General features: G+C 43.1%; 2 protein-coding genes across 2 annotated transcripts; both read left to right on the plus strand.

Annotated features, from left to right (window-relative positions):
- Window positions 1–1,147: 1,147 nt before the first annotated feature.
- Window positions 1,148–12,050, plus strand: LOC137904139 (glutathione hydrolase 7). Its single transcript, XM_068748306.1, has 16 exons — window positions 1,148–1,157; window positions 1,716–1,925; window positions 2,279–2,505; window positions 2,794–2,945; window positions 3,052–3,169; window positions 3,320–3,387; window positions 5,352–5,425; window positions 5,581–5,774; window positions 7,311–7,398; window positions 7,770–7,897; window positions 8,208–8,296; window positions 8,398–8,550; window positions 8,634–8,748; window positions 8,866–9,003; window positions 9,178–9,277; window positions 10,537–12,050. Exons 2-16 carry the CDS (start codon window positions 1,727–1,729, stop codon window positions 10,707–10,709), a joined length of 2,016 nt encoding a protein of 671 aa, XP_068604407.1. The 5' UTR covers window positions 1,148–1,157; window positions 1,716–1,726; the 3' UTR covers window positions 10,710–12,050.
- Window positions 12,051–13,678: 1,628 nt separating this feature from the next.
- On the plus strand, window positions 13,679–24,706 carry ncoa6 (nuclear receptor coactivator 6). The gene is made up of 16 exons (XM_068747992.1): window positions 13,679–13,970; window positions 14,306–14,461; window positions 14,733–14,855; window positions 14,936–15,058; window positions 15,155–15,973; window positions 16,065–16,196; window positions 16,732–18,016; window positions 18,115–18,233; window positions 18,371–18,741; window positions 18,842–19,093; window positions 19,765–22,741; window positions 22,969–23,019; window positions 23,118–23,148; window positions 23,590–23,631; window positions 23,852–23,985; window positions 24,108–24,706. Exons 1-16 carry the CDS (start codon window positions 13,679–13,681, stop codon window positions 24,152–24,154), a joined length of 6,954 nt encoding a protein of 2,317 aa, XP_068604093.1. The 3' UTR covers window positions 24,155–24,706.
- The last annotated feature ends 268 nt before the right edge of the window (window positions 24,707–24,974 follow it).

Here is a 24,974-nt window from a genome sequence, read left to right on the forward strand (position 1 = left end):
CTGATTAGCTTTGGTATGGTGATTGTGCCTTTCACTTATTTCTGCATGGTTTTCGTGATGTCCAGATTTTTCAAACCCCATTGAGAGACAAGACCTATGCAAAAATCAATGGGTTTTCCAGCATCCATTCAAAAATACAGATACCCAACAAAAAAAATAAGGGAAAGAAGGAAGAACCAATAAATACCCAGGTTAACACCTGAATCTTGTGTCATTATTTTCATGTGTGTGTGAGCAGAAATGAATGTCAAAGATTGTGTGACATATTGATAATGGTATAAAAGCAGAATGATTGTATTGTCATTTGATGATAATAATAAAATTTAAATGGATAGAAATAATAGAAAAAAAAACACAACAGATCAACAGCAGGGAAAATAAGCATCTTGGGAATGCAGTTCGTCAAGGCGAAGATAAAAGTATGCTGGTTTATGCAGGGAAGTTTTATAAACTACACGTAACCTATTTTAAGTGTGGAAGAACAGGACAGAAGGCCTGAAGGGAAGGGCAAACCTCAAAACTGTAATTGGAGCAGCTTGTCTGCGGCGCTGGCCTAACCTGTCTATCTGCTTCACATGCGTTCCAATCCACACATACCAAAGTGGCTTAAGTCTCTACAAATGCTACTGTCATATTGTTCAATGGAAATTACTTGGATTTTCACTTCTTGTGAAGAAGATTTGGTCTGTAGTTGTGGAAACACAATTTTAATTTGACCTTTATGGCCGTAGACGAAATCTATTGTGAACCTCAACAAGAATAAACTTAGGTCGAGTCGCAAATTGTTTTCGGAGCAAATTTCATAATCATGACTTTAGACCTGTAACGTGAAGCTAATTTCCTCCTCAGGTGGCGCCGCCGTGTTTCAGAATCCTACTGCAGCGACGCCAGTAGCTGCTGTCGCAGGCATCACACTGCGTTTGTCACATCGAGCCAATCAGACGAACTAAAGGGACAGGTCATTGTCGGAAACGCGCCAATCAGAGACAGCGTGAGGCGGGTCCGCGGCGTCGCCATAGTAGGTGCGCAAATTCCCAGTCAAATCCGCGTCTTGTGATGTAAACTCACTGCGCTCCAACTCACCTGGCCTTGGCTGTCTGTACAATGCGCACTGACGCCGCCGAGGATTTCTATGTGCGCGAATAAGTCCGGCAAAGGTTAGTACGCACGAGCATTGATTTGAAACGATTCCAGCTGTCCATTGATCGTTATTAAAGGAAATATGCGTTTTAGGCATCGTAGCGCGGAGAACAAGCCGCATACGTGGAAGAGTAATTCCCCGTGTACCTGCTTTCAGAGCGCTGAATGGATGGAGGGTGCTGTACTCGCTTTCCGCGTTACAGACCAAGGGAGAAATACGCGTTAAGATTACATTTAATGTGCGTTAAATGGGGCTTTCTCGTCGTGTCTCTGGAGCTGTCAAGATCATTATTGTCCAATCAGTTATTGCTGTGAAAACAGTCGAGATGGGTTGTTAAATGTGATAAATCCTGACATGCATTATCATCGGAGCCGCGTCTCGGCCTATAATAAGAGCTATTATTAATTTAGAAAGTGTTGTTGTAATATAAATTGTGCGAGAAAATAACAGAGGATTGTGTCGTAGCTGGATATTGAATCTCAATCCAGTGGATGTGTTTTTCCAACACTACAGCAACACTAAGCAGATTTTTCATCTGGATGGCAAGAAAAGAAAGTGTATGACTCATTTCCAGATCTTGAAATTATGGCAGGATACCGACGTGGCTGTGTAATGGATAAAGATGCCAGCCCGGAGACGGCCCTGGGGAGCGTTTACTCTCCAGTGGACTACATGAGCATCACCAGCTTTCCCAGGCTGCCAGAGGATGACATGTTATCAGGGGAGAAGAACAACTCAAAGTCACCCAAAGAAGATGACAATGCCCTCAGTGAGCAAGACGCCGGTGAGTCATCCAGGTTAGACAAATGGTTGTGTAAGCGTTTCCGGGCGTTGATTCATAAAGCAGCACTGCTTTTCCATCAAACCGACTATTTTATAGTTTCAATTAATTGTTATTATTTTATTTTTTTAAATGCTGAGTTTGAACAATGGCTGTAAATATGCAGATTTCAGTAATGGATTAATTGTGGTCAGCTTTTACCTGCAGCGCAACACCGTTGTGGTTTGTATGCATGCAGTGCTGAGAGAGCAGGCAGGGATACTGTATTTCTGAACATATCGCCAACTCAATACTGTGGTTGCCTTTTGTATTTTCTTGTTCGGCCTAAACCTTTTAGTTTGTGTTGTTCATCCCAGACCCAGATCAGTTTCTGAAGTCGGCTCGCCTGCAGCGTATTCCCTCGTCGCCTTCAGAGCTGGCTTGCAATGATGTCGCATCCCTGCAGGAGACCACCAAAGACCCTTTTACAGAAGGCTGTGCCTGTCGGCGAGACGGACTGACGGTCATGATCACAGCCTGCATCACCTTTGCCACGGGAGTCACTGTAGCTCTGATTATACAAATCTACTTTGGAGACCCACAGGTAAGGGTTGTGCAAATGATAGTGTTGCTTTGGTCAAATAAATATGGATAATTATGAGTAAAGGTCTGAATATTCCTGTGTGCATAGAGATTTGTGGACGTCATGGACTCGGTCATTCTGTTCAGACTATTGAATGGAGACTAATTGTGATGTTTTTTTTTACTTGCAAAATTTGAAAGTGCACACACATTTGCCTCGAGCCTACATGCGGATGTTTAAGTGGAAAACCTCTGTGGATTCAAAGTCACGTCGCCGCTCTCAATCATGCTGATTTCTGTGTCTTGCAAGGTGTTTAACCAAGGGGCAGTGGTTACAGATGTTGCCCGGTGCACATCTCTTGGTTTTGACGTTTTGGGTAACCAGGGATCGAGTGTTGATGCTGCCATCACCGCTGCTCTCTGTTTGGGGATTGTCCACCCTCACACTTCTGGCATTGGAGGGTGAGTGATAGATACCCACACACACACACACACACACACACGGAGGCTGTTAAAGCTATATAAATTCAAACACATAGCTAAAGTTGTGCTCTGATTCCATCATCAGTGGCGGGGTGATGCTGGTGCATGACATCCGCAAGAATGAGACAAGAATCATCGACTTCAGAGAGACGGCACCATCTGCCATCCATGAGGAGATGCTGGATGCAAACCTTGGCTTGAATGTGAGCCATTTGTTTGGGTGTATCCTTTTCGTGACCTGAATATGTTGTGTGTGTGTGTGTGTGTGATAACATAGTCCAGCCTTTTTTATTTTTCAAGTTGTTTGGTACCGTGGTTAATGTAAACAAGCTGTTCTTGCTGTCACATTTCAGCCCGGCCTGCTGGTGGGAGTACCAGGAATGCTCAGTGGGATGCATCAGGCTCACCAGCTCTATGGCAGGTACAGCAACTATTATTTAATCCGATCTCTTCTTCGGTCTTTTTGTCTCTCTCCGTATGCTGGGCAATGATCAGTTGTCATCCTGATTTCTGGACATGACTCTTCTTTGATATTGTTGTCCTGATATGTTTCAACAAGTAAACAGTAGTGTCGAATCTGAGCTGTAATTAAGTTGCTGAGCTGCTTTTGTCGTTTCAGAGGCAACACTCACCATTTTCTGCAGCGAGCTCCGCTTGCTTAGCTTGTGTACACTATTGTGGTCCGAATTTACCCTGAAGGTGAAACTGCTAGCCGAGTATGAACTCAGATATGTAAACCTCAACTGTTTATCAAGCAGTCATTATTAATTGCATAAAATCTTTGCTATTTTGTACGATAAGCTCATCTGTCATTCCTGTATTTCTTTCTAATCAGCTTGTCGAACGCCAGCTCTGAAGAGTTGATCTGTGGTTAAGATACAGTATAAACTCTCCCTCAGTACCGCATTTCTGCAGTAGAGAAACCAGAACCATATATCACAGAGCTGAACTCATTTGTGTACATACAGAAAAGCAGAAGTGACAGGATTGTCCCAGAAGGGCACCTGCAGTTAGCAAATGATCATTTGACACATTACTACCAGTAATAACTCCTAAATACATGTCTTCGAGTGCTCTGCTAGAGACGGGCCTGTCATATCGGATTAGATTATGTAGTGATTAGCCACGCTATGTTGTATTAACATATAAATCAGAGAAACAAGGGACGGGAGGGAGAGTCATTCACTGTTACCGGTACACTAAAACTATGTAACTACAGAAAGGTGACCGCTGTAAAAAAAAAAAAAAAAAAACCCATACAACCTAACAAAGTCATTGTGGTGCATGAAACTCAGATTTAGTCAGAGGGGAAACATTTCAAGACAAATATGAAGTAAAACACAAATACCGGTACACAGCTCTTATGCTATTAAGGAAAAGGTTCACTCACACTACATTCGGCTCACAGTCCAATAATACAGAATAACAAAGAAAATCTAAATGTAATAACAATTTTAAAACTCTTAATATGAATACATATGGAAACAAAGCTGAAATGAAATTATAACAAAGGCATAAAACATTTGATCATTGTAATGAAAATGAGCCTTACAGTGGAATTTATTTGTGTCTGAGCGTCTTCCGTGAACGTGATGTAATTCAAAAAGACATTTTAGCCAATTTGTTTTGTCTCTTCTACGTAAACATCATATTGACCTGCAGAGCACCTTTCATTTTATTGCATCACTGTGTGTAATGACAATAAAGTAATGTTCTTTTCTATTATATTCTATGCTGTCCAATCAGCGTCTCGATATGCTACACCTGTTAGGAGATTGGATTAGCAAATGCTCTCTAATACAGATTTTTAAAAGCTTTGTGTATGTCCGTAGATAAGTATATATTATTAAATATCATAAGTACCGGTATTGTTTATTTTTTTCAATCTGTGAAAAATGGAAGCAAAAACCAAAACGTTTTATGTTTTTGTTGAAAATATGTCATATGATCAGGTGCCCATCAGAACGACAGAATTCTTTAAATAAAGGAAAATTCATTCACACTCATGAGAAACAAAACAGAATATATTATATGATTATTTTAAGACAAAAACTGATAAAAACTAACATTTATGCTAGCTCTGAAAAAAAAGCATGTGCCTCATCTTTTAGAGCAATGGGTGAAACATTGTAGTGATGTGAAAAGATTGTGTTTATTTTTAGCCTGTCTTGGGATGCAATTACTCTGATGCTGTGTAATTATCATGATCCTGATACCTCAGCTGGGATGACGATGATGTCATGGTGTAAAATTATCTTCTGTTATTTGTATATGACATAATAATGTAATGCTGGAATATTGTGAATGGCAATTTTGGAGCAGTAATGAGGACAATATTTTGGATAACTAAGCCAATATTTCATCTATGGCATTTTATCTTCCCAGAATGGCATGGAAGGATGTGGTTACCTTGGCAGCAGATGTGGCCAGGAATGGTTTTAATGTTACTCATGACCTTGGTAAGTTTTCTGTACTATTATCAGAAATCAGTAATGATGTTGTTCCTGTGATTGTAGAACGCCAGCATCACACTCAGTGCTGTTACCAAACAACAGGAGGCAACTTCATATAAAAGTGATGTATGCTCTCATCCACTTTTCCTCTTACTCCCCAGCTGAAGCCCTGCTCAAAGTTAAGGACCAAAACATGTCAGAAGCATTTAGGGATTTGTTCCTTCCCAACGGCCAGGCTCCCCTTGCTGGACTCTTTGCCAGACGTGTCGATTTAGCAACTGTCTTGGATGCTGTCGCTTTGAAGGGGGTGTCAGAGTTCTACAGTGGAAACGTAATGCAGGGAATGGCAGCAGCAGTAAGAAATAATTTTTATTTTTTTTATTCTATGATTCCATAAGTAGCCAGGAACTAACTGTACGTATTCTCCACAGGAAATCATTTTTATTGCTCCTTAACATCAGGTGCTTGCATACATAATACAAAATAACAAAGTCGAAATATTATCACTGACTTGTGTCATATAAAGGGAAGATGTCTAGACGGTGCATGTTAAGAAATAATTTATAACATTAAGGAATAAGAAAAAAAATGGTGACAGTTTAACCACAAATAATATTAAATAATCATATGTTACAGTATCATAAATTAGAACGTCGGTGGCCAATTTAGCAATAGATCATATTGTGATGTGATGCATTTCAGTAACTCATTTGAATGTAGTCATACATCTACTACTGGACTTTCGGCTTGTCCTGTCGGGTCGCCACAGCAAATCAACGTTCTCCACTTCACCCTGTCCTTTGCATCGTCCTCCCCAACACCAGCCACTCTCATGTCCTCCCTCACTACGTCCGTGTATCTTCTCCTGGGTCGACCTCTAGCCCTGTTTCCCGGCAGTTCCATCCTCAGCATCCTTCTACCGATATAGTCCCTGTCTCTCCTCTGGACATGTCCAAACCATCAAAGTCTGGTCTCTGACCTTATCTCCAAATCATCTAATCTTCACTGTCCCTCTTATTGCAGTAGCACACCTGATACTTTCCTCCACCAGTTCCAGCCTACCTGCACACTATTCTTCACTTCCTTTCCTCATTCTCCATCACTCTGCACTGCTGACCAGAGGTACTTGAAGTCCTCTCCCTTCTTTAGTCTACTCCTTCTAACCTCGCTGTTCCACCTGGGATCTTCTCATTTACACACATGTACTCTGTTTAACTATTTCTCACCTTCATTCCTCTCTTTTCTTGAGCAGACCTCCACTTCTCTAAATTATCCTCTACCTGCTCTCACTGCAGATCACAATGTCATCTGCAAACATCATATTCCAAGGGGCTTCCTGCCTCACCTCATCTGTTAGTCTATCCATCATCATGGCAAACAAAAAAGGGCTCAGACTGATCCGTGATGCAATCTCACGTTACTGTCTAACCTGTCATACAGGTCATCATAGGCTCTTTGTTTGGCCTTTGCCACCTCTACCTTTGCCTTGCGTCTCATCTCCTTGTACTCCTGTTTACTCTCTTTCTGGACTCTCAATGTCCCACTTCTTCTTAGTAAATCCCTTTTCCAGTATACACTTCTACAATTCCTGGTTCCACCAACAGGTCTCCTTATCTCCTTTCCTTCCAGAAGACACACCCAGTACTCTCCGACCTGTCTCCCTGATCGTCTCCCTGACTTGTTGTATTCCAGACTTCTGCAAACCTCTCTTTCCCACCCAAAGCCTGTCTCACCTCTTCCCTGAAAGCCACACAACACTCTTTGTTACCATTTTTTATCTTCTTTGCTCCCACTGAGGGTGAAATACTTTATTACTTAAAATGTCCCATCAGTGGCAGTGGACAGTAAGAATCAATCAACTTTAAATACTTTAAATAAATTGTTTTTATAGGTGGAAGCAGGAGGTGGAGTGCTCACTGAGGGTGACTTTGCAAATTACAGCACAGTCTTGCAACAACCGGCAGAGATCACCTACCAAGGTAAATACATTTTGTATGTACATAACAATTAGTGGAGGAATCCTTCCAGTACCCGATCATAGATGCCTGTAAGCAAAATTCCTCAGATATGAACTGCAAATATTAATCTGTTGGAGGACATTATTGGAATTATATAACCGAAATGGTTAAAGGGCAACTTTGAGTCCACATCCATGGGGTTAAATGTGCAAAAGGTTCACTTGCACATCTATAATCATGCTTATTTAACCATTTAAAGCCCGCACCATGAAGTAATTCTCAGAACAATCACACTTCTCTTTTTTCTTCATATTTTCACATTTGCAACTTGAAAATTCATTTCATGGCAAATTATATGATTTCAAGCACGTGACTTTGTTTTGTTTCTGAAGGACACCATGTGATGGTGACCCCAGCTCCTCATGCAGGCGTTGGCTTGATCTCTGCTCTGAACATCTTGGAAACCTACAACATTACCCAGCAGATGCCGAGGAATAGCACGTACCACTGGATTGCAGAGGTTGCATTCTATCTGCTGCAACATAAACAGCTCATGCAGCATTATATCTAAAAGTTCTCTTGATGGCACTTTTGTAACTCCTGTACTGACTTTTATCATGTGTCACGTATGAAAGACATTTGCATTGGGATCTATTTTGTAGTACTATACTGATCATATGCTGGCTGGCCAGTTTTATGCTGACTTATACACTGACTTTGTAACATGGAGAAAGAGGAATGTGAGACACATTTTTGAAGATGCACGCATGGATAATGATTAGCATTTTCATGACCTTCAATTTTAATTTTACTTTATTTAATCTTCCCAGGCAGTGAAAATAGCTCTCGCCCTGGCGAGTGGGCTGGGAGACCCGATGTATGACACCACTGTGTCACAGATTGTTGCCAAGATGCTTAGGTAAAACTCCTCACTTCTCAAAGCATGTACGGTAATATATCTATCCTAAGTCACAAAAGCATTTCTATGAGACTCTTCTCCTTATTATGTTGATTTCCAAGTAAACCAGAGGCCGCCACATTCCGCCAAATGATCAATGACTCCAAGACCTTCCCTGTCGACCATTACACACCATTCTTTGCCTTGGAGAAGGGTGCAGTAGCTGCTCAGGTCATGGTCATGGGCCCAGATGACCATATCGTGTCAGTCATGAGGTGTGTCATTCTTTATTTGAACGTGCTATCACAAATTGTGTGAACAATTCCAGTGACTTTGTGTTTACTTGCGACTGTTTTAGCTCTCTGAACAAACCATTTGGCAGTGGGATTGTGACTCCTTCGGGCATTCTGTTGAATAGCCAGATTCTGGATTTCTCCTGGCCCAATAAAACAAATGGCTCATCGCTGAACCCAGTAATTGTGCATGTTGTTTTTGCTTCAGTGATTACAATCTTGGTTGTATTTTTTTTTATTGAAATAAATGTTAATGCGGCTGCTCATCCTCCTGCCTTTTCTTTTCTTTTGCTGCAGCATAACAGAATTCAACCTGGAAAGAGGCCCATGTCCTTCCTGGTGCCCACAGTGGTCAGGCCAGGCATTGGCCTTTGTGGCACATATGCAGCCCTCGGATCTTCCGAAGGAGATAAAGCATTCAGCGGCATCATACAGGTCATTTACTTTAATTTGTGGAAGACTCACATTTACTAGTGTCTTTGGAGAAATGCATTTTGCTTTGTTCCTTCACAATCAAATGAAATATCAACACCCATGTTATTAATAACAATTTGGCATGCATGTGTTCTTACTCTAGATGTGTCTTTCTTTTTTCCAAATTTCTTACAGGTGCTCTTGAATGTTCTCTCTTTGCGGAATAATATGAGCGATAGCGTAGCATATGGAAGACTCCACCCACAGCTGCAGCCCAACAACCTCCTTGTAGACGGTGAGTTTGTAATTCATCTATTTGATCTGGATATAATCCAAGCTTCCAAGAGCAAGCAATAGTTCCTGCTCTTAACTATCGACATGCAGCGAAGCATATGCCAGTATTGATATTGTCACTATATCACATTTTTGTGTTTACACTGTATTGTTACTATATTGTCAGTAAAAGCAAGGCATCATTTGAAAGTTTAACTTGGCTTAGTAAAGTACAATCTTGACTTCCTGTGCTGTAGTGGGAGGTTGCAAAAGTTATGACCGGGATCAGTACAGATCATATCAAATCAAATCAAATCAAATCTTTATTTGCAGACACAATGGTCCAATTAAAAAGCACACATAACATTTACAACATTTACAAACTTTACACAGTAAACACAGTAATTCTATAATAACATCAGGTACCAATGACACCAAATACCTGAGTTAAACTTCACAGCACTTAGGCTTGGCTGAGTCAGTGTTCTGATGATGTCATTCCCTGATTCATGCAGCCGACATATAAACCTGTATGACAGGTGCCTCAGCTGAGCATTAAGGGTGTTAACCCCGACACCACAGAACATTTCACTGGCGCTGGACCATCTTGGCTTCCTGAGAAGTATCCGCATGCAGTCATTGTATGCCACCCTCAACTTCTGCATGCTGGCCTGTTTGTACTTGATCCACAAGGGGGCAGTATAGAGTGGCGTACAAAAGGCCCTGAAGAGGGTGACTTTGACCGCTTCAGAGCAAAAACTAAATTTCTTCTTCAGCATGTTGGCCTGCGCATACAGCATCCGCCGCTGTCTATACATGTCATCATCATCTCCCAGCTGGTCATTGATGATGTGGCCCAGATATTTAGTTCTGCTGCAGACAGGCAGCACTTGCCCTGACAGATAAAAGCTTGGGAAGTCCAAACCCTTATCCTCTCTGGTTCTGCAGACCATGACGGCACTCTTCATAGATCAGGAACTTTTACATCTGTCTTATAGCATCAAAGGCTGTTGAATATTGCTTGGTCTAAACTATGTGCACTATAACGTGTGAGGCAGGAACTCTTCTAAACACAGCCTGATGTCAAACCTGCTGTGTGGGTGCTCTCTCTCTCTCTCTCTCTCTCTGTTAATTACCTTTACCAGAATAAACAGCAGATTTGAATAGCACGTGGAAATGTGACCTCATTCATTTTTATATGCATAATTCATCACTTAATGTCTTATCATCATTGTCCCCTTTGTACCTCTCTCTCTCTCTCTCTCTCTCTCGTCCCTACAGCTGAGTTTCTGCAGGAAGACATTGAGCTGCTGCAGACCAAAGGTCACACTGTGGAGAGGAAAGAGATCCTCTCATATGTGGAGGGCACCCGGAGAACCAATGACCTCATCATTGGCGTGAAGGATCCCCGTAGCGCTGATGCTTCTGCCCTCACTATGTCCAATATGCCTTAGGGTACCCCCCTTGAGTATAATAAAGAGGTCAGAGTAACACTGTCTGATTGATGGTTCGTTAAAGTGTAAGGAGGTCAACCACACAACATAGGTTTTTGGTAATGTTATGGACGTGTGACAGAAAAACAAGATTTTGTTTTGTTTTAAAACCATCAACAGCATGTCACAAACCATCATTTGGAATGTCCTCTCTCACAGCCTCCAGTGATGTTAATCCAAGTATAGATACAACAAAATGTCAATCCCTTAATGGGATTCAATGGCTGAAAAATGTCCATCCCTTAATCAATGGAATCAGACACAGGAACACGGTGAGGTAAAGTGTGTTCATAAAATTGTGAACACACTTTATGGAGGACAGCAATACGCTGAATAGGTTTACAGTGGACTTGTGCCAAGATTTTTAAAAAAAGTAATGTGCAACACCTCTAAGAAACCATTTATACAGATGCATAGTCTCTGGAGTGCATTTGAGCCACCCTTCTAAAATGTATTTCACCCAATGTACTTTATTTTATCATGATTCTAAATAACATGGAATTGTGTCTCTCCTTCGTGAAGAACATTCCAATAATAGTGATGATCACTGGTTCAATATTACCTCCATCATGTGGCATAACCTGTTATTTTCCTGCTATTTATATGGTGTGTTATCGTGACTTTATTGTGACTGCTAGAGTTAACACTTGTGTAAAAAAACAATGGACCATTGTTTACATTGTGTATAATGTGTAAACTTACAGTATGACCCTCGCGTCTAACTCTTATGTCACGTTTAACAGGCTGTAAATATTAATAATGGCAGAATATGTTTATTTAAAAATTTGTGTCAGTTATTTCTTACTTAAACTCGGGTCTTATATTAAGAGTTGGAATACGGAATACTTGTTTTTAGAATAGGAATACAGTAATGTAATTGATTGAAGCTAATCTGTATTTTTATCCAAAAATATTTTTGCCTATAAATATATTTTCTGTGGTTATAATTAAATTCATTCAGTCAGAACATTTTGGATGATTGTTCTTTTATGTATTTTATTTTACTCCAGCTTGTATATTTGTATATTTTAAATAGGAAAAAAATATTGTTTGTAAAGCACTGCATTTTAAATTTGGTTCTAATATCAAAATGTTCAATGCTTAGTGATCAAACATTTCCTTAAACCAATTGTCACTAATTGTGGGCAATAGTTTAACATTTAGATTGGCTATGAGGCTAGTTTAACAGTTGATGCTTTTCTCCTGTACTGTGCCATGATTTATGGTACAGATTTGCTGAAGGTTTAATTTCAGATGCGTTTGTACCTGATTTTAATTTAAAGAATGCTGTCCAAGAAATAAGAAATAAAAGGTTTGCACACATTGCTGAAGAATGCCATTGTTTCGCCATAGTAAATGTGCATTTAGTACAGCTGACCTAAAGTAAATTTAGCTCACAATTTCCAAACTTTAATTTTTGGGTTTTTAGAAGACTAGAATTTGAAAACATAATTAATACATTTGTGCAAATTTCACATTGCCTATATTTCCTACTGCTATTAATAGACTAGATGTAACCTTGATGAATGAGAGTCTACACCAACATTTAGTTGTATGTTTTATTTTTTATCCTTACCCCCCAAGGACCATAGAAAACTGTGCATGTTAATTTTGGAAAACTAAAAATATGTCTTAAAGATGAAGAGCCAACTTAGATTTACCTAGACTGGACAGAAATGACAGTTTTAACAAGATTTGCTAATGACATGGCCTAATTCAAGATTTATTCTACATTCTACTCTTAATAATAGTTACGAAATATAATTAGCTAAATCCTTTTAAACACAATTTATGAAACATATCTCAATTATTTATTCAAGTAAATATATTAATATTCAACTGAAATGCTCCCGTGGTTGAATGTTTTGTGCTTGTTCAATACCATAAACGGATTTTATTTGTGTGCCGCTCGCCTTTCGTGAATTCGAATTTTACTTTGAAAAACAGTACCGGAAGTAGACCCTTTTATTTTTTTAAATCACGTGGCTTGATCTCGCTTCTCATCCTGACTTGCTTGTGATTCATGTTTTGTTAGCTAATCCTGCCTGCAGATGTCGACTGATTGAATTCATTTTCAGATGAATATATGCGGTGAGATTTCCTCGACTTATAATTTAATGCTCGCGGTATGTAACAATGTCATGCTAGCGGATTGTTAAGCTAGCGGATGGTTTCATTTCATTCGTGATGAATTAACTCCGGCGCTACCAGCTTTTGGCTAAGGTTTGCTAACGGGAGCTCTTCTAAGAAGCGAAACGGAACCGCCTTGACATTTACGTGATGCGTTGTCAGTTCGAAACATTCCGATTAGCAGTACAGCAGTAATCGGAATGAAAACACACCGTAACACGGGATTGTTCAAGTCGACTTTGCTCTCGTTATGTTAGCTTTCGTTCGAGCTAAGGCCTGTGCGACTGCTGGGCCGATGATGATGATGATGATGATGATGATGATGATGCCAGCCAATGCTTTGCCCACCAGTTATGGACATGTATTTATTGCGTGTTTATTTATTTGAGATAATTTAAAGTCAAAGCCGCATCTTGGCAGTCTTCTCCCAAAATGCACTGTTATGCCTCCCGGATATATCGATGCTAGCACACAAGTGCGTTGTTCGAGTTAAGTATACCTTCCTGTAGTTTTGTAATAACATATTTACGTGACGTTGACAAATCGATTTTTTCCCCGCTTGACCTTGCCTTATCTGAAAGTCACAGCACACAGTATGGGAACCGAATTACGTACGCGTAGCTGCCTGTTTGTGCAGTCATTTATTATCCATATAGCTGACAGTTTTCACTACCCGATTACATACGCTGTGTACTTCTATAATCAATGAGGTTGATTAACGATCTATCCCTCGTGTGATTTCAGCATGAAACGATTCAGACGCCACTCCTAGTTCGAGGGGGGGGTGGGGGGGGGGAGATATGGCACATGAAGTTTCCCCACCTCAGCTGTCCCAGAGGACAGGCGTGGAGCCGGACAGTGATTCAGACAGGGACTCCGGTGTTTGGGACGATGCAGGGGACGACGCTGACAGCTCCCATGGACGCACGGAGGAGGAGGAAGTCGGCAAGCAAGATGGCGCAGAAGAAAACGACAACAAGGAGGGAGAAGATTTTACAGTTTTTGTTGCCTTTCAAGGGAATATGGAGGATGAGGATTTCACACACAAACTTGACACAATCCTCAGAGGGATGCCAAATATGCTTGATATGGGTGAGTGTTATTTATGTGCAACCTATTTACTGTGGGTGCAAACGGAACTGACAGAACACAACAGAACCGTCCCATTACTTCTGTCAGGTGACTGTAGATGATGCTAAGTACAGTCAAAGGTAATAGGATGCGAAATGTACTGATTGTGTGTTCCACATTATAGCTGCTGTTGGGATTTAATTTAATCTAAACCGATTGTCTTATACGTTTCATAGATTTCAAAATATCTCGTATCTATTTGTGAATTCATTAGAAGTTTTGTTCATCTCTGCTTTCCCCCCCCCCCATCTTGTGTATATAACGTAATAAGTCCATTAATTGTCCCTTTTTTTTAGATTCTGAGAGAATACAGCCACAGCGCGTGGAGCCGTGGAACAGTGTGAGAGTTACCTTTAACATTCCACGGGATGCTGCTGAGCGACTTCGGCTGTTGGCCCAGAACAATCAGCAGCAGCTTAGAGACTTGGGTATTCTCTCCGTGCAGATAGAAGGTAGGAGCATTCTTCTTCTTCGTCAGATCAAAACAGGATGCAAGAGGCAATGTTTTTACTATGTGGCAAACTACAACTAACTAGACCTGGTTAGCTGGACGAAGGACTTTCAACGGAAACAAGACCGAAAGGACTTTTCTGAAATGCTCCTCTTGGACGGGATGTTTGACTGTACTTGTACTGCTCTAACATTCTATCTAATAGATGTATTCATCATCATCACCTTCAGTATTAAAAGTTATTAATAGCTGTTTCTTTTGTTTATGTTCAGGGGAAGGGGCTATCAATGTCGCCGGTGGACCAAATAGAGGACAAGAAGTCAGAGTGAATGGACCAATTGGAGCGCCTGGCCAGATGAGAATGGATGTCGGGTTTCCAGGTCAGCCTGGTCCAGGTATTGGTTCACTAATATCTGCTTGGCTGGCATTCAGTGAGTTAATACATATTGATTGAGTAGCAATATTTTCCCATAAGGATCTATAAGAATGGGTAATCCATCAATGGTTCCCCCTGGGCCTGGCATGGGAGGTCAGGCTATGGTACCGGGCAGCAGCGGACAGATGCATCCTCGTATTCAGAGACCATCTTCACAGACAGGTTTGTTCTTTTTTTTTATAATCATTGTTATTTTGAACATGTTCAAAATGAGTTCACTAATGGAAGGACTTTCCTTGTCGCTCACTTTTGTGATAGATCAAATGATGCCAGGAATGTCTGTTCAGCAGCAGCAGCAAGTTCAGCAGCACCAGCAGGCTGTTCCCCATGGCTCAGGTCCAATGCCTCCTCAGGCCGCCCATCACATGCAAGCTCTGCAGGCTGGGAGACCCCTCAATCCTGCTGCACTGCAGCAACTGCAACAGCAGCACCACCAACAGCAACAGGCCCAGCAACAGGCCCAGCAACAAGCGCAGCTCGCCCAGCATGGGCCGAGACCTCCGTTCAACACGTCAGGCCAGATGGCCGTTCCTCCAGGTTGGAACCAGTTGCCTCCAGGAGTTCTCCAGCCACCAGCGGCCCAAGGAAGCCCTGCCTGGAGAAAGCCCCCTCCTCAGGCCCAAATGGTTCAACGCCCACCTTCCCTTGCTACAGTTCAAACTCCCAGCCACCCGCCACCACCTTATCCATTCGGCAGTCAGCAGGCTGGGCAGGTATTTAATGCCATGGGACAGGGACAATTACAGCAGCAGACAAATGTGGGCCAGTTTGCTGCCCCCCAGCCTAAAGCCTCCCAAGTACTCCCGAGCGGTGTTGCGAGACCACCTCCACCCCTTCCACCAACTCCTGGACCACAAGGCAACCTAACTGCTAAGTCACCTGGTTCCTCTTCGTCACCGTTCCAGCAAGGTTCACCAGGGACTCCTCCCATGATGGCTCAGAGACCTACAACTCCTCAGGGATTCCCCCAGGGCGTTGGATCACCAGGAAGAGCAGCCCTCAGCCAACAGGGCAACATGCAACAGGGATTCATGGGAATGCCCCAGCATGGACAGCCGGGGGGGCAGGTTCATCCAGGCGAGTTTCTCAGCATACAAAATTATGTGACAGTAACTGCCAAATTTATACTCTGATCTCTAACATTACAACCAATGAAAACTGATTTCAGGGATGCCGAAGCGTCCCATGGGCTTTCCAAACCCAAACTTTGTCCAGGGTCAGGTGAATGCCAGCAGTCCAGGAGCATCTGGTGGAGGACCCAATCAGCAGCTACAAAGCAGTCAAGCGATGACTCATACAGGTAAAATGTCAGCTACATGGTAAATATTTAGGAGCAGGAATGAACAAAATCTTTTGTTGACTATAAGAACATGAAATAGGCTTCAGATGTAGAGATAATTACTCTCAATATTCAGCATTTAAAACTTTGCTTGTTTATAAAAAGGTATTTGTAACACATTTTGTCATCCTCATTGCATGGACTGAGGTCAGATATTTTACATTTTAAGAACAAGCTTATTTTGTCATGGAACATGCTCTATCTGTAACGCATGTTGACTGGCGTAAACAACTTCAGGACAAACAATATGTATGAATCCTGAATAGTATTCACTACTGAATTTTCAATATGCACATACGGTAAGTCCCACAAAATTGTGACCATTGAAATAATTTAAGAAATTCAGGTGTTCAAATTAGAATAGAATACTTTACTGTAATTGCAAAATGTCATGGAATTCAATGCATCTCTTTCAGTGATGTGAAGGTAAACACTAGAACATAGGTTGTCTTAATATACACTTAGCTAACCGTTACCACTTTCCATTTTGCACCAGGAGTTCAGGCATCAGTCTCCACACCAAACGCAATGCAGGCATCATCCCATGCCCAACCACACATAATGGGTGCGGGCCTACCCGCTGGAACAACTGCTGGGCCTAGCATGGGGCAGCAACAGCCTGGCCCCCAAATGATGGGCCTCCAGCATCAGGCCCAGCCTGTGCCCTCCTCCCCCAGCCATAAGGTTCAAGGCCAGGGTGGAGGTCAAACTGTCCTTTCAAGGCCCCTCAGTCAAGGGCAGAGAGGAGGAATGACCCCACCCAAGCAGATGATACCTCAGCAAGGCCAGGGGGTGATGCATGGGCAGGGTCAGATGGTTGGGGGCCAGGGGCACCAGGCCATGCTCCTGCAGCAGCAGCAGCAGCAGCAACAACAACAAAATTCCATGATGGAGCAAATGGTTGCCAGCCAGATGCAAGGTAACAAGCAGGCATTCGGAGGCAAGATCCCAACTGGGGTCATGACAGGTCAGATGATGCGTGGCCCTGCTCCAACTGTTCCAGGTAACATGGCTCAATTCCAGGGCCAGGTTGGACCTCAGCAGATGACTCCACAACAGCAACAACAAATGGCTCAGCTTCAGCAACAACAGTTACAGCAGCATCAGTTGCAACAGCTACAGCAGCAGCAACAACAACAACAACAACAACAACAGCAGCAACATCAGCAAATGAACCAGCAACAGCCCCAACAGGTTTCTATTCCTGGAAATCCTAATCAAGCTATGGGCATGCATGGGCAGCAGATGAGGCTCCCTGCTGGTCATCCTTTAATCCTGCAGCAGCAGCAGCAGCACTTGCAGCAGCAACAGAAACAACAACAGGCAATGTTGCAACAACAGCAGCAACAACAGCAGACGGCTCAACACCCGCATCCTTTGGGAGATCCTAATAGTGGAACGGGAGACTTGGGGGTTCAACAGATGGTTCCTGACATGCAGACACAGCAGCAGCAGCAAGGCATGATGGGGGGCCAACAGCACATGCAGATGGGGAATGGACACTTTGCAGGTCACGGCATGAACTTTAACGCACAGTTCCCAGGTCAGATGCAAATGAGTGGGCCGTGTGGACAGCAAGGAGGTTTTCCAGTCAGTAAAGACGTGACACTGACGAGCCCGCTGCTGGTCAACCTCCTGCAGAGCGATATCTCAGCCAGCCAGTTCGGTCCAGGAGGAAAACAGGGAGCAGGAGGAGGCAATCAGGCGAAACCCAAAAAGAAGAAACCCCCACGAAAGAAGAAACCAAAGGAGGGAGAGGGGCAACAAGGAGAGGGACTTGGGTAACGATCTTCTCTTCCTGTTTTGTGATTTCTATTAGGAATCGTAGAAGTGGGTGTGTTGCTGAAGATTGTACTGCGATCGATTCTGCTCTTTCTAGTGGTCTTGATGCAGCTGCTGGAATGGAGGATTCTGAACTGCAGAATATTGGTGGTGAGCAGAGTGTGGGACTAGACAACTCTGTCCCGAAACATCCAGATTTTGCCAACAGACCTGTAGGTAAGTTGTTTAGAATAATTTGTTTTATTTTATTGTATGTGCTTTTTATTGCTGATTCTTAGGTTTGGCAGTGTTTAGTATAATATTTCCAAATTTGTACTCTTTTTTATTTTTTATGCATCTTGACCCTTCCTTAGGATTTCCTGGTCAACCTGGAGAACAGAGAGTATTGCAGCAGGTGCCAATGCAGTTTATGCAGCAGCAGCAGCAACAACAGCAGCAGCAACAACAGCATCAGCAACAACAAATGCAGCATTTGCAGCAGCAGCAGCAGCTACAGCAACAACAGATGCAGCAGCAACAAATACAACAACAAATGCAACACCAGCAAATACAGCAGCAGCAGTTACAGCAGCAGCAGCAGATGCAGCAACAGCAGCAGATGCAACAGATGCAGCAGATGCAGGGACTCCAGAATGCTCAAGGGCAGCCTTCAGGTCAAGGCCAGCCCCAGTTGCACCCTCATCAGCTGCAACAACAAGCTCAACAGCCACACCTGCAACAGCAGGTAATCCCATTATCATGTACTTTGATTGATACAGCAACTAACGGGTTAACAGTTCACCTTCATTCATGCTTAATATCATACCCCAATGTTTTTATTTTAGCAACAACAGCAAATGATGATGATGCTTAAGATGCAGCAGGAACAGGCAAAGAACCGCATGTCCATCCCTGCTGGAGGGCAGATCCCACCTGGAGGGCAGCTCCCTCGTGCCATTGGCAATCCGCCTGAGGTGCAGAGACTTCCTGTCGCGCAGCAAGGTAACATGCCTGTTATGATCAACCTGCAAGGACACAGTGGTGTGCCGCCGTCACCTGACAAAACCAGAGGGATGCCACTGATGGTGAACCCACAGGTAAGAGCCCAGGTCTGCAGCATATGAAAACTGGAATGTCACTTAGACATTTCAGTGTTTTTTATGTTCAACAAAATTAGTATAAATGGTAGTGACAGTTAAAGAGAAATAAAATGTGTGCATTGGCAAAAGAGGTGTGCAAAATACTTGTGTTGAGGCAACTGGAACTGAATGATGGAGATACACAAACCTTTTTTTTGTTAAGTAAAGGTGACAGGTTGAGTATCAATCAGTGAAACACTTGATTATCATCATTATCCTATTCATATATATGTTTACTTTAGTCAGTTTGCCATTTATCCAGCATGAAACATATGCAAGAATAGTCTGTCAGTCTCATCAGGAACAAAGATGTTTGAAACTACAAAAATCATATCACCATGTATCGGCTTATATTTTAGGACTTAACTGATATTTGAAAATTTTCGAACAAAGGCCAAAGCTTGGGTTTCATTTTATATCCTTATTTGGGAGAGATTTGCAAATGTAGCAGCACTTTTAAGTGTCTAGCTTGGCTATGCAGATATCTTCCTACGGGCCCATTTTACATCCCTTTTATCCTCATGTTTAAACCAGGATATTTTCCCTGTTTATGCAATATCCTGCTGATTTAACGCATTAACCTGGCTTGAGACATAAACGCCAATCTTTTTATTTGTTCTCATTTCTAGCTTACAGGTCCTCCACGGAGAATGTCCCATCCCGATGTAGGACAGGGTCCCCAGTGCACTGGACCTGAAGAGTCAGCAGGAGGTCACACGAAGCAGGATAGGCCTGGTGGGCCTGAAACTGGGTTACAGCCTGGAAATGGGACCCAACAGATGATTGCTAACCCAGGCTCAAATTCTCATATCATGAAGCAAGGCCCTGGTCCATCACCAATGCCACAGCACACTGGAGCCGGTCCCCAACAACAACTGCCCACGCAGCCACAGCAAGGGGGTCCCATGCCTGGCATTCATTTTCCCAATGTCCCTACAACCTCACAGAGCTCCAGACCCAAAACTCCTAACAGGGCTAGTCCCAGGCCGTACCACCACCCACTTACCCCAACTAACCGTCCACCTAGCACCGAGCCCTCTGAAATAAACCTTTCACCGGAGAGGTTAAATGCGTCTATCGCAGGGCTGTTTCCTCCCAAAATCAACATTCCTCTGCCTCCCAGGCAGCCAAACCTCGCTAGAGGATTTGACCAGCAAGGTCTTAACCCAACAACTCTAAAAGCAATTGGGCAGGCTCCTCCTAGTTTAACTTTACCAGCCAACAATAATGGCAGTGCCGGTGGAAATAACGCTAACAACAGTCAACAGCCGTTTTCTGCGGGCACTGGAGCAGGTGGTGCAGGCACTAAACAGGAGAAGCAGTCTGGAGGGCAGAGTAAGCGAGCAAGTCCCAGCAACAGTCGGCGGTCAAGTCCAGCCTCGAGCCGGAAGTCAGCCGCACCGAGTCCAGGGAGACAAAAGGGGACAAAGATGGCCATCACCTGTCCTCCCCCTCAACAGCAGTTGATCACCCCTCAGGGGCAAACCATGATGCTAAGCCCTACCTCAGTCCCTCCAAGTCCAGTATCCATGCCTTCACAAGGGAGTGGGAGCATAGAGGCGCAGCAAAGCCATAGTCCCTACCACGGTATACAAAATAACCCTGCTGAGGGAGCCAGGGAAAACCAGGGAATAGCAACAGCAGAGCAGCGAACGATTCACCCGCCTCAACCCGTGCCACTGCATTTGAGGGAGTTATCATCTCCCAGAATGGCAACTCCTCGGTTCCCTGCAACTCAAAAGCCAAAAACGGATTTTGAACCACAGGCGGGTAAAGTTGATAGGCAGCCAGCTCATGCTGTAGCTACGCGGGATTCCGATGTTTCACCAACACTCAAGTCTACGCCAACATCGCTCAACCAGTTGTTGGATAACACGGGTATCAAAAACATGCCTCTTCGACCCATACAAAATAGTACTGTTAGAGATGTCATGGAGAAGGACAGTCCCAAGTCTGTTATGGATCCAGAGAGACCACTCCACAGTAATTCCCACGGTACGGATACAGCAGTGTCTGCTACCACGGCTACCACTATAAATAAATCCGATGCTAAACCCAAGCCTGCCGTACCTATCCATGTCAGCAATGCTAATGCGCAGCCTGCTTCAAGTCCCAATTTGCTCCCTAACACTAATGTGAACTCCAGTATTGCACAGAGCCTTAAACATAACCCTATCTCCACTCTTAGCTTTCACGCCAGTCCGGTTATTAACACTGCGCCTCCTGTCAGCACTAATAGTAAATCCTCCATGAGTGCAAGCCCAAACCCAGTTACTTCCTGTCACAACATTCCAGCGTTCACTGTTAGCGCCAGTTCCACCTCCAGTTCTGTTCAAAACGCAGCAAATTTGCCTCTAAAGACGAGTCCTAGTCCTAAACCAGTGACGAGTGTTCACTCTGTGATACAGATCCCTGCCTCTTCCAGCACCATTTCCCCCAACCAGATTACTGTGTTTGTCACCTCTAACCCCATCACCTCTGCCCCCACTTCGCAAGTACCCACTTCTATGGTCTCCACCATGGTAGCTGTCCCGAACAAAAACATTCGACCTCAGGACATCAGGCCACAAGCCACTGTCCCACGACCTCAGTTTATCACCACCACTCCTGTATTTATCAACCCTATTTTTCAGGTTCCAGGTGCAACTGTGGCTCCCAACAACAATTCAGTGGTATCTCAGTCAGTCACCATGATGGGACCTATCCAAGTATCCACTACAAACATCAAACTGTCTCCTGCCAACATCTCTACTCCATCTTCAGGGGCTAACATGGCAAGCACTCAGCCTGTCAGAAATGCTGCTGGACAGCTTCAGATTGCTACTAGTGCTTCCTCATCTGCACCAGTCGGTAACATTCTAGCTCCTCAACAAATCAGTCCAGGGACTCTCAAAACAGAAAATCCTGGTGAGACAAGTTGTGCTCAGAAAACCAGTCCCTTGGTCCAGCAGCCATCACCCCATCCAGTCCCATCAGCAGGTGCATCACCCTTTCAGCCACCTCTGGCTTCTATTCCTTCCTGCCCAAGTACTGGTGCTGTTATTCGAAAGGGCCCGCTGTCTCCACCTGCCCAGGTTAAAACGAAACCTGCATATGCTACTGCAACTGTTAGTGGCTCAGCTGACTCACAAAGGAGTCCGATAGAAAGGCTTGCACAGGGACCGACAGTTGCAGTGCCATCGCAGGTTTTTCATCCTCCTGCTAGTTCTGCCATTCAGATTGAAGCACTTGGGTCTCACACTATGGCTGCTAAAAACAATATTACTCTGCATGCGGTCTCCGCGCCAATCACGGTGCCTGGACAAGTTGCCCTTTCGAAAAAGATTTTTACCCAGGCGCTCATGTCTCCACCGACTTCAGTCTCCAACCCAACCAAGGCTGCAACTTCTCAAGCTCCCATCATCACTGCGGACGGTACTACCACAGGTGCATCTTCTGTGACTCTGCCGTCACCGGTTGTTGCTGGGCTGAGTCCTATTCAGGAAGTTCCCACCACCGCAGCATCTCCAGTTGCAAGCTCTAGTGGTGTTCCACCATGTCAGGCTGATCTCCCAAGCTCTGTGCCCACTACTGCAATAACTGCTGAGGCCACTCAGATCCTGCCAGGTAAACACAAGTGTGAGCTGAAAGAGTCATTTCTTGTGTATGCGCGTCTCAAGTGTAAGGAATTTCCATATTGGATGTGAGCACGGCATCAGAACAATAGGATTGCACAACATTTAGTCTAATTGATTATACTGATCACGTTAAAACACAATAAGAGAACACTACATATTTCTGTGTAATGATTTGCTTCACATATTCAAACGTTTCATTTGGTCCTTTCTCCCCAGCACCTATTCAACAGGAAGCCCCCCAGGAGCCTGATAATCGTGAAAAGACAGGTAGACATTTCCTTTAATAATCACGGTCTTATTTGAAATGTAAAATAACACGATTTAAATCACATGGAATGGAAATAACTTGATTTTCTTCTGTTCAGGTGAAGAGGTCTCTACAGGTTCTGACCAGGGGTAAGATTCCTCATAACATCTTTGCTGTATAATGCTTCACGTGCTGTGGTGGTCTGCAAAGATGCCCCCTACTATTGATCGCTGAAATGTTGGGTCTAGTCTTCAGAACCATGCTCTTGAAGGAGAAATTCTTAGACATTTCTAACTCTACTGAAACTCAGGGAGTTCATTTGGTTGGCCAAGGGGGTACATGGTGAAAAGCAATGAGCCAGTGGCCTCAATACTTGGTATGTATGAGTAGCATGCAACAATACGAGATATATACTACTGTATGTCAGAATTTTAAACAAAGATCCATGTATGATAAAGAATATTCTACCACGCCACTGACCTCTAAGGCCACATCTCTTCTCTGGGGGGGATTTGTCATATTTGGGTGGGGAAATGAATGATTGTTCAGCACGGTTTAAGTTTACTGCTGTTTTTCCACTTCTATCACAGATGGGCAAAGAAAAGAAAGACGTCCATCAACTTAATCCCAAGGTATGTATTTTAACTGGAAGACACAAGCAGTGATCATGTCGACGTAATCAATGATGTTGGGATGAAGACCGACAGTATCTGTGGTAGATGAGGAAAAACAGCAAAGTCATGAGTGGGCTTATATAATTCTGAGTAAAGCAGAGTTAACTCGCATCCTTGGATCTTTGGTAACACATCCTTGTGCTGTCTTTTCTTTGTTTTTTCTATCGGCTCCTCCCAGAGGTGTCGCAGAGAAGCCCAAGGGCCCAAGCAGACGCAGCTCCCGGGCAGAGAAGGAGGTAGAGGAGGAGCCAGTTGCCGACAGTAACATTAGGAAGAGATCAGCCAGGCCCGGAACCAGTGTTGCTGTCAAAGGTAATTTCAAACACCTATGCTTCTTTACAAAAAGGGGCAATAGCTGTCACTCCACCTTTAAGTGGAGGACACATATGGCATTAACTCCTGTTCCCTAATAGACCCATACTATTTTTTGACAGAAGCTGGAGCGAGTCCCACGCAGGCCAAACGAAGGAAGTCTAAATAGCCTGCAAACTGTACTGTAAATGTTTGTGTTTCTCGCTGTGAAACGGTTGATGTATCAATATTTCTGTCCCAGTTTGTTTGTTTCTTTGTTTTACTGGAGATAGAAACCATGTACAGAATGTTTTTAAAAGAAGTATGCTGTTGTTTTTGTCCATGCAATTATGTGAGATTGTAGTTAGAATGTGTGTGTATACAGTATGTATTTGTGTGAATGTGCTTTTATATTAAATGCTGGATTAATAATGTGAAGACTCGTAATGGATCTTTTCATGCTTGTATAATTATGTTGTAAAACTGAATTAAATTTTCTACTGATTTGTTCTGTGGAAAGTAATTAATTTATCATCTTCAATTGTTGATTTTGATTTGAAAATTGGAATTAATGGGCTTAATTTCATTATAGAATGGACAGTTGCAGCGAAATTGCATGGAACATCTCATTACAATAGTTGTATACAGTAATTTCACATGTAATAATTTGATGAAAATGAGACATTTGATTTAATTTTTTAAATGTCCCCTTTCTGATATGTGAAATAAAAATACATTTTCACAAGGTTTATCCTTATATTTATTGATTATTTTGTGTACGTGACCCATAAAATAGAATATTTATTCCATCCCATCTGGCTATGGCAAAAGCGTAACGTGGAGATGCCGGGGATTGAACCCGGGGCCTCATACATGCAAAGCATGTGCTCTTTTTTTTTTCTTATCTTTTATTATCAAAAATGCCATTATTTACAAATTTACAATATATACAGTGATAAAAACGGGTGGCAGCAGTCCATACATGCGTACTCATGCGTACTCCAAACCGG

Source organism: Brachionichthys hirsutus, chromosome 2 (assembly GCF_040956055.1).
Source record: "Brachionichthys hirsutus isolate HB-005 chromosome 2, CSIRO-AGI_Bhir_v1, whole genome shotgun sequence".
Classification (NCBI taxonomy): Eukaryota; Metazoa; Chordata; class Actinopteri; order Lophiiformes; family Brachionichthyidae; genus Brachionichthys; species Brachionichthys hirsutus.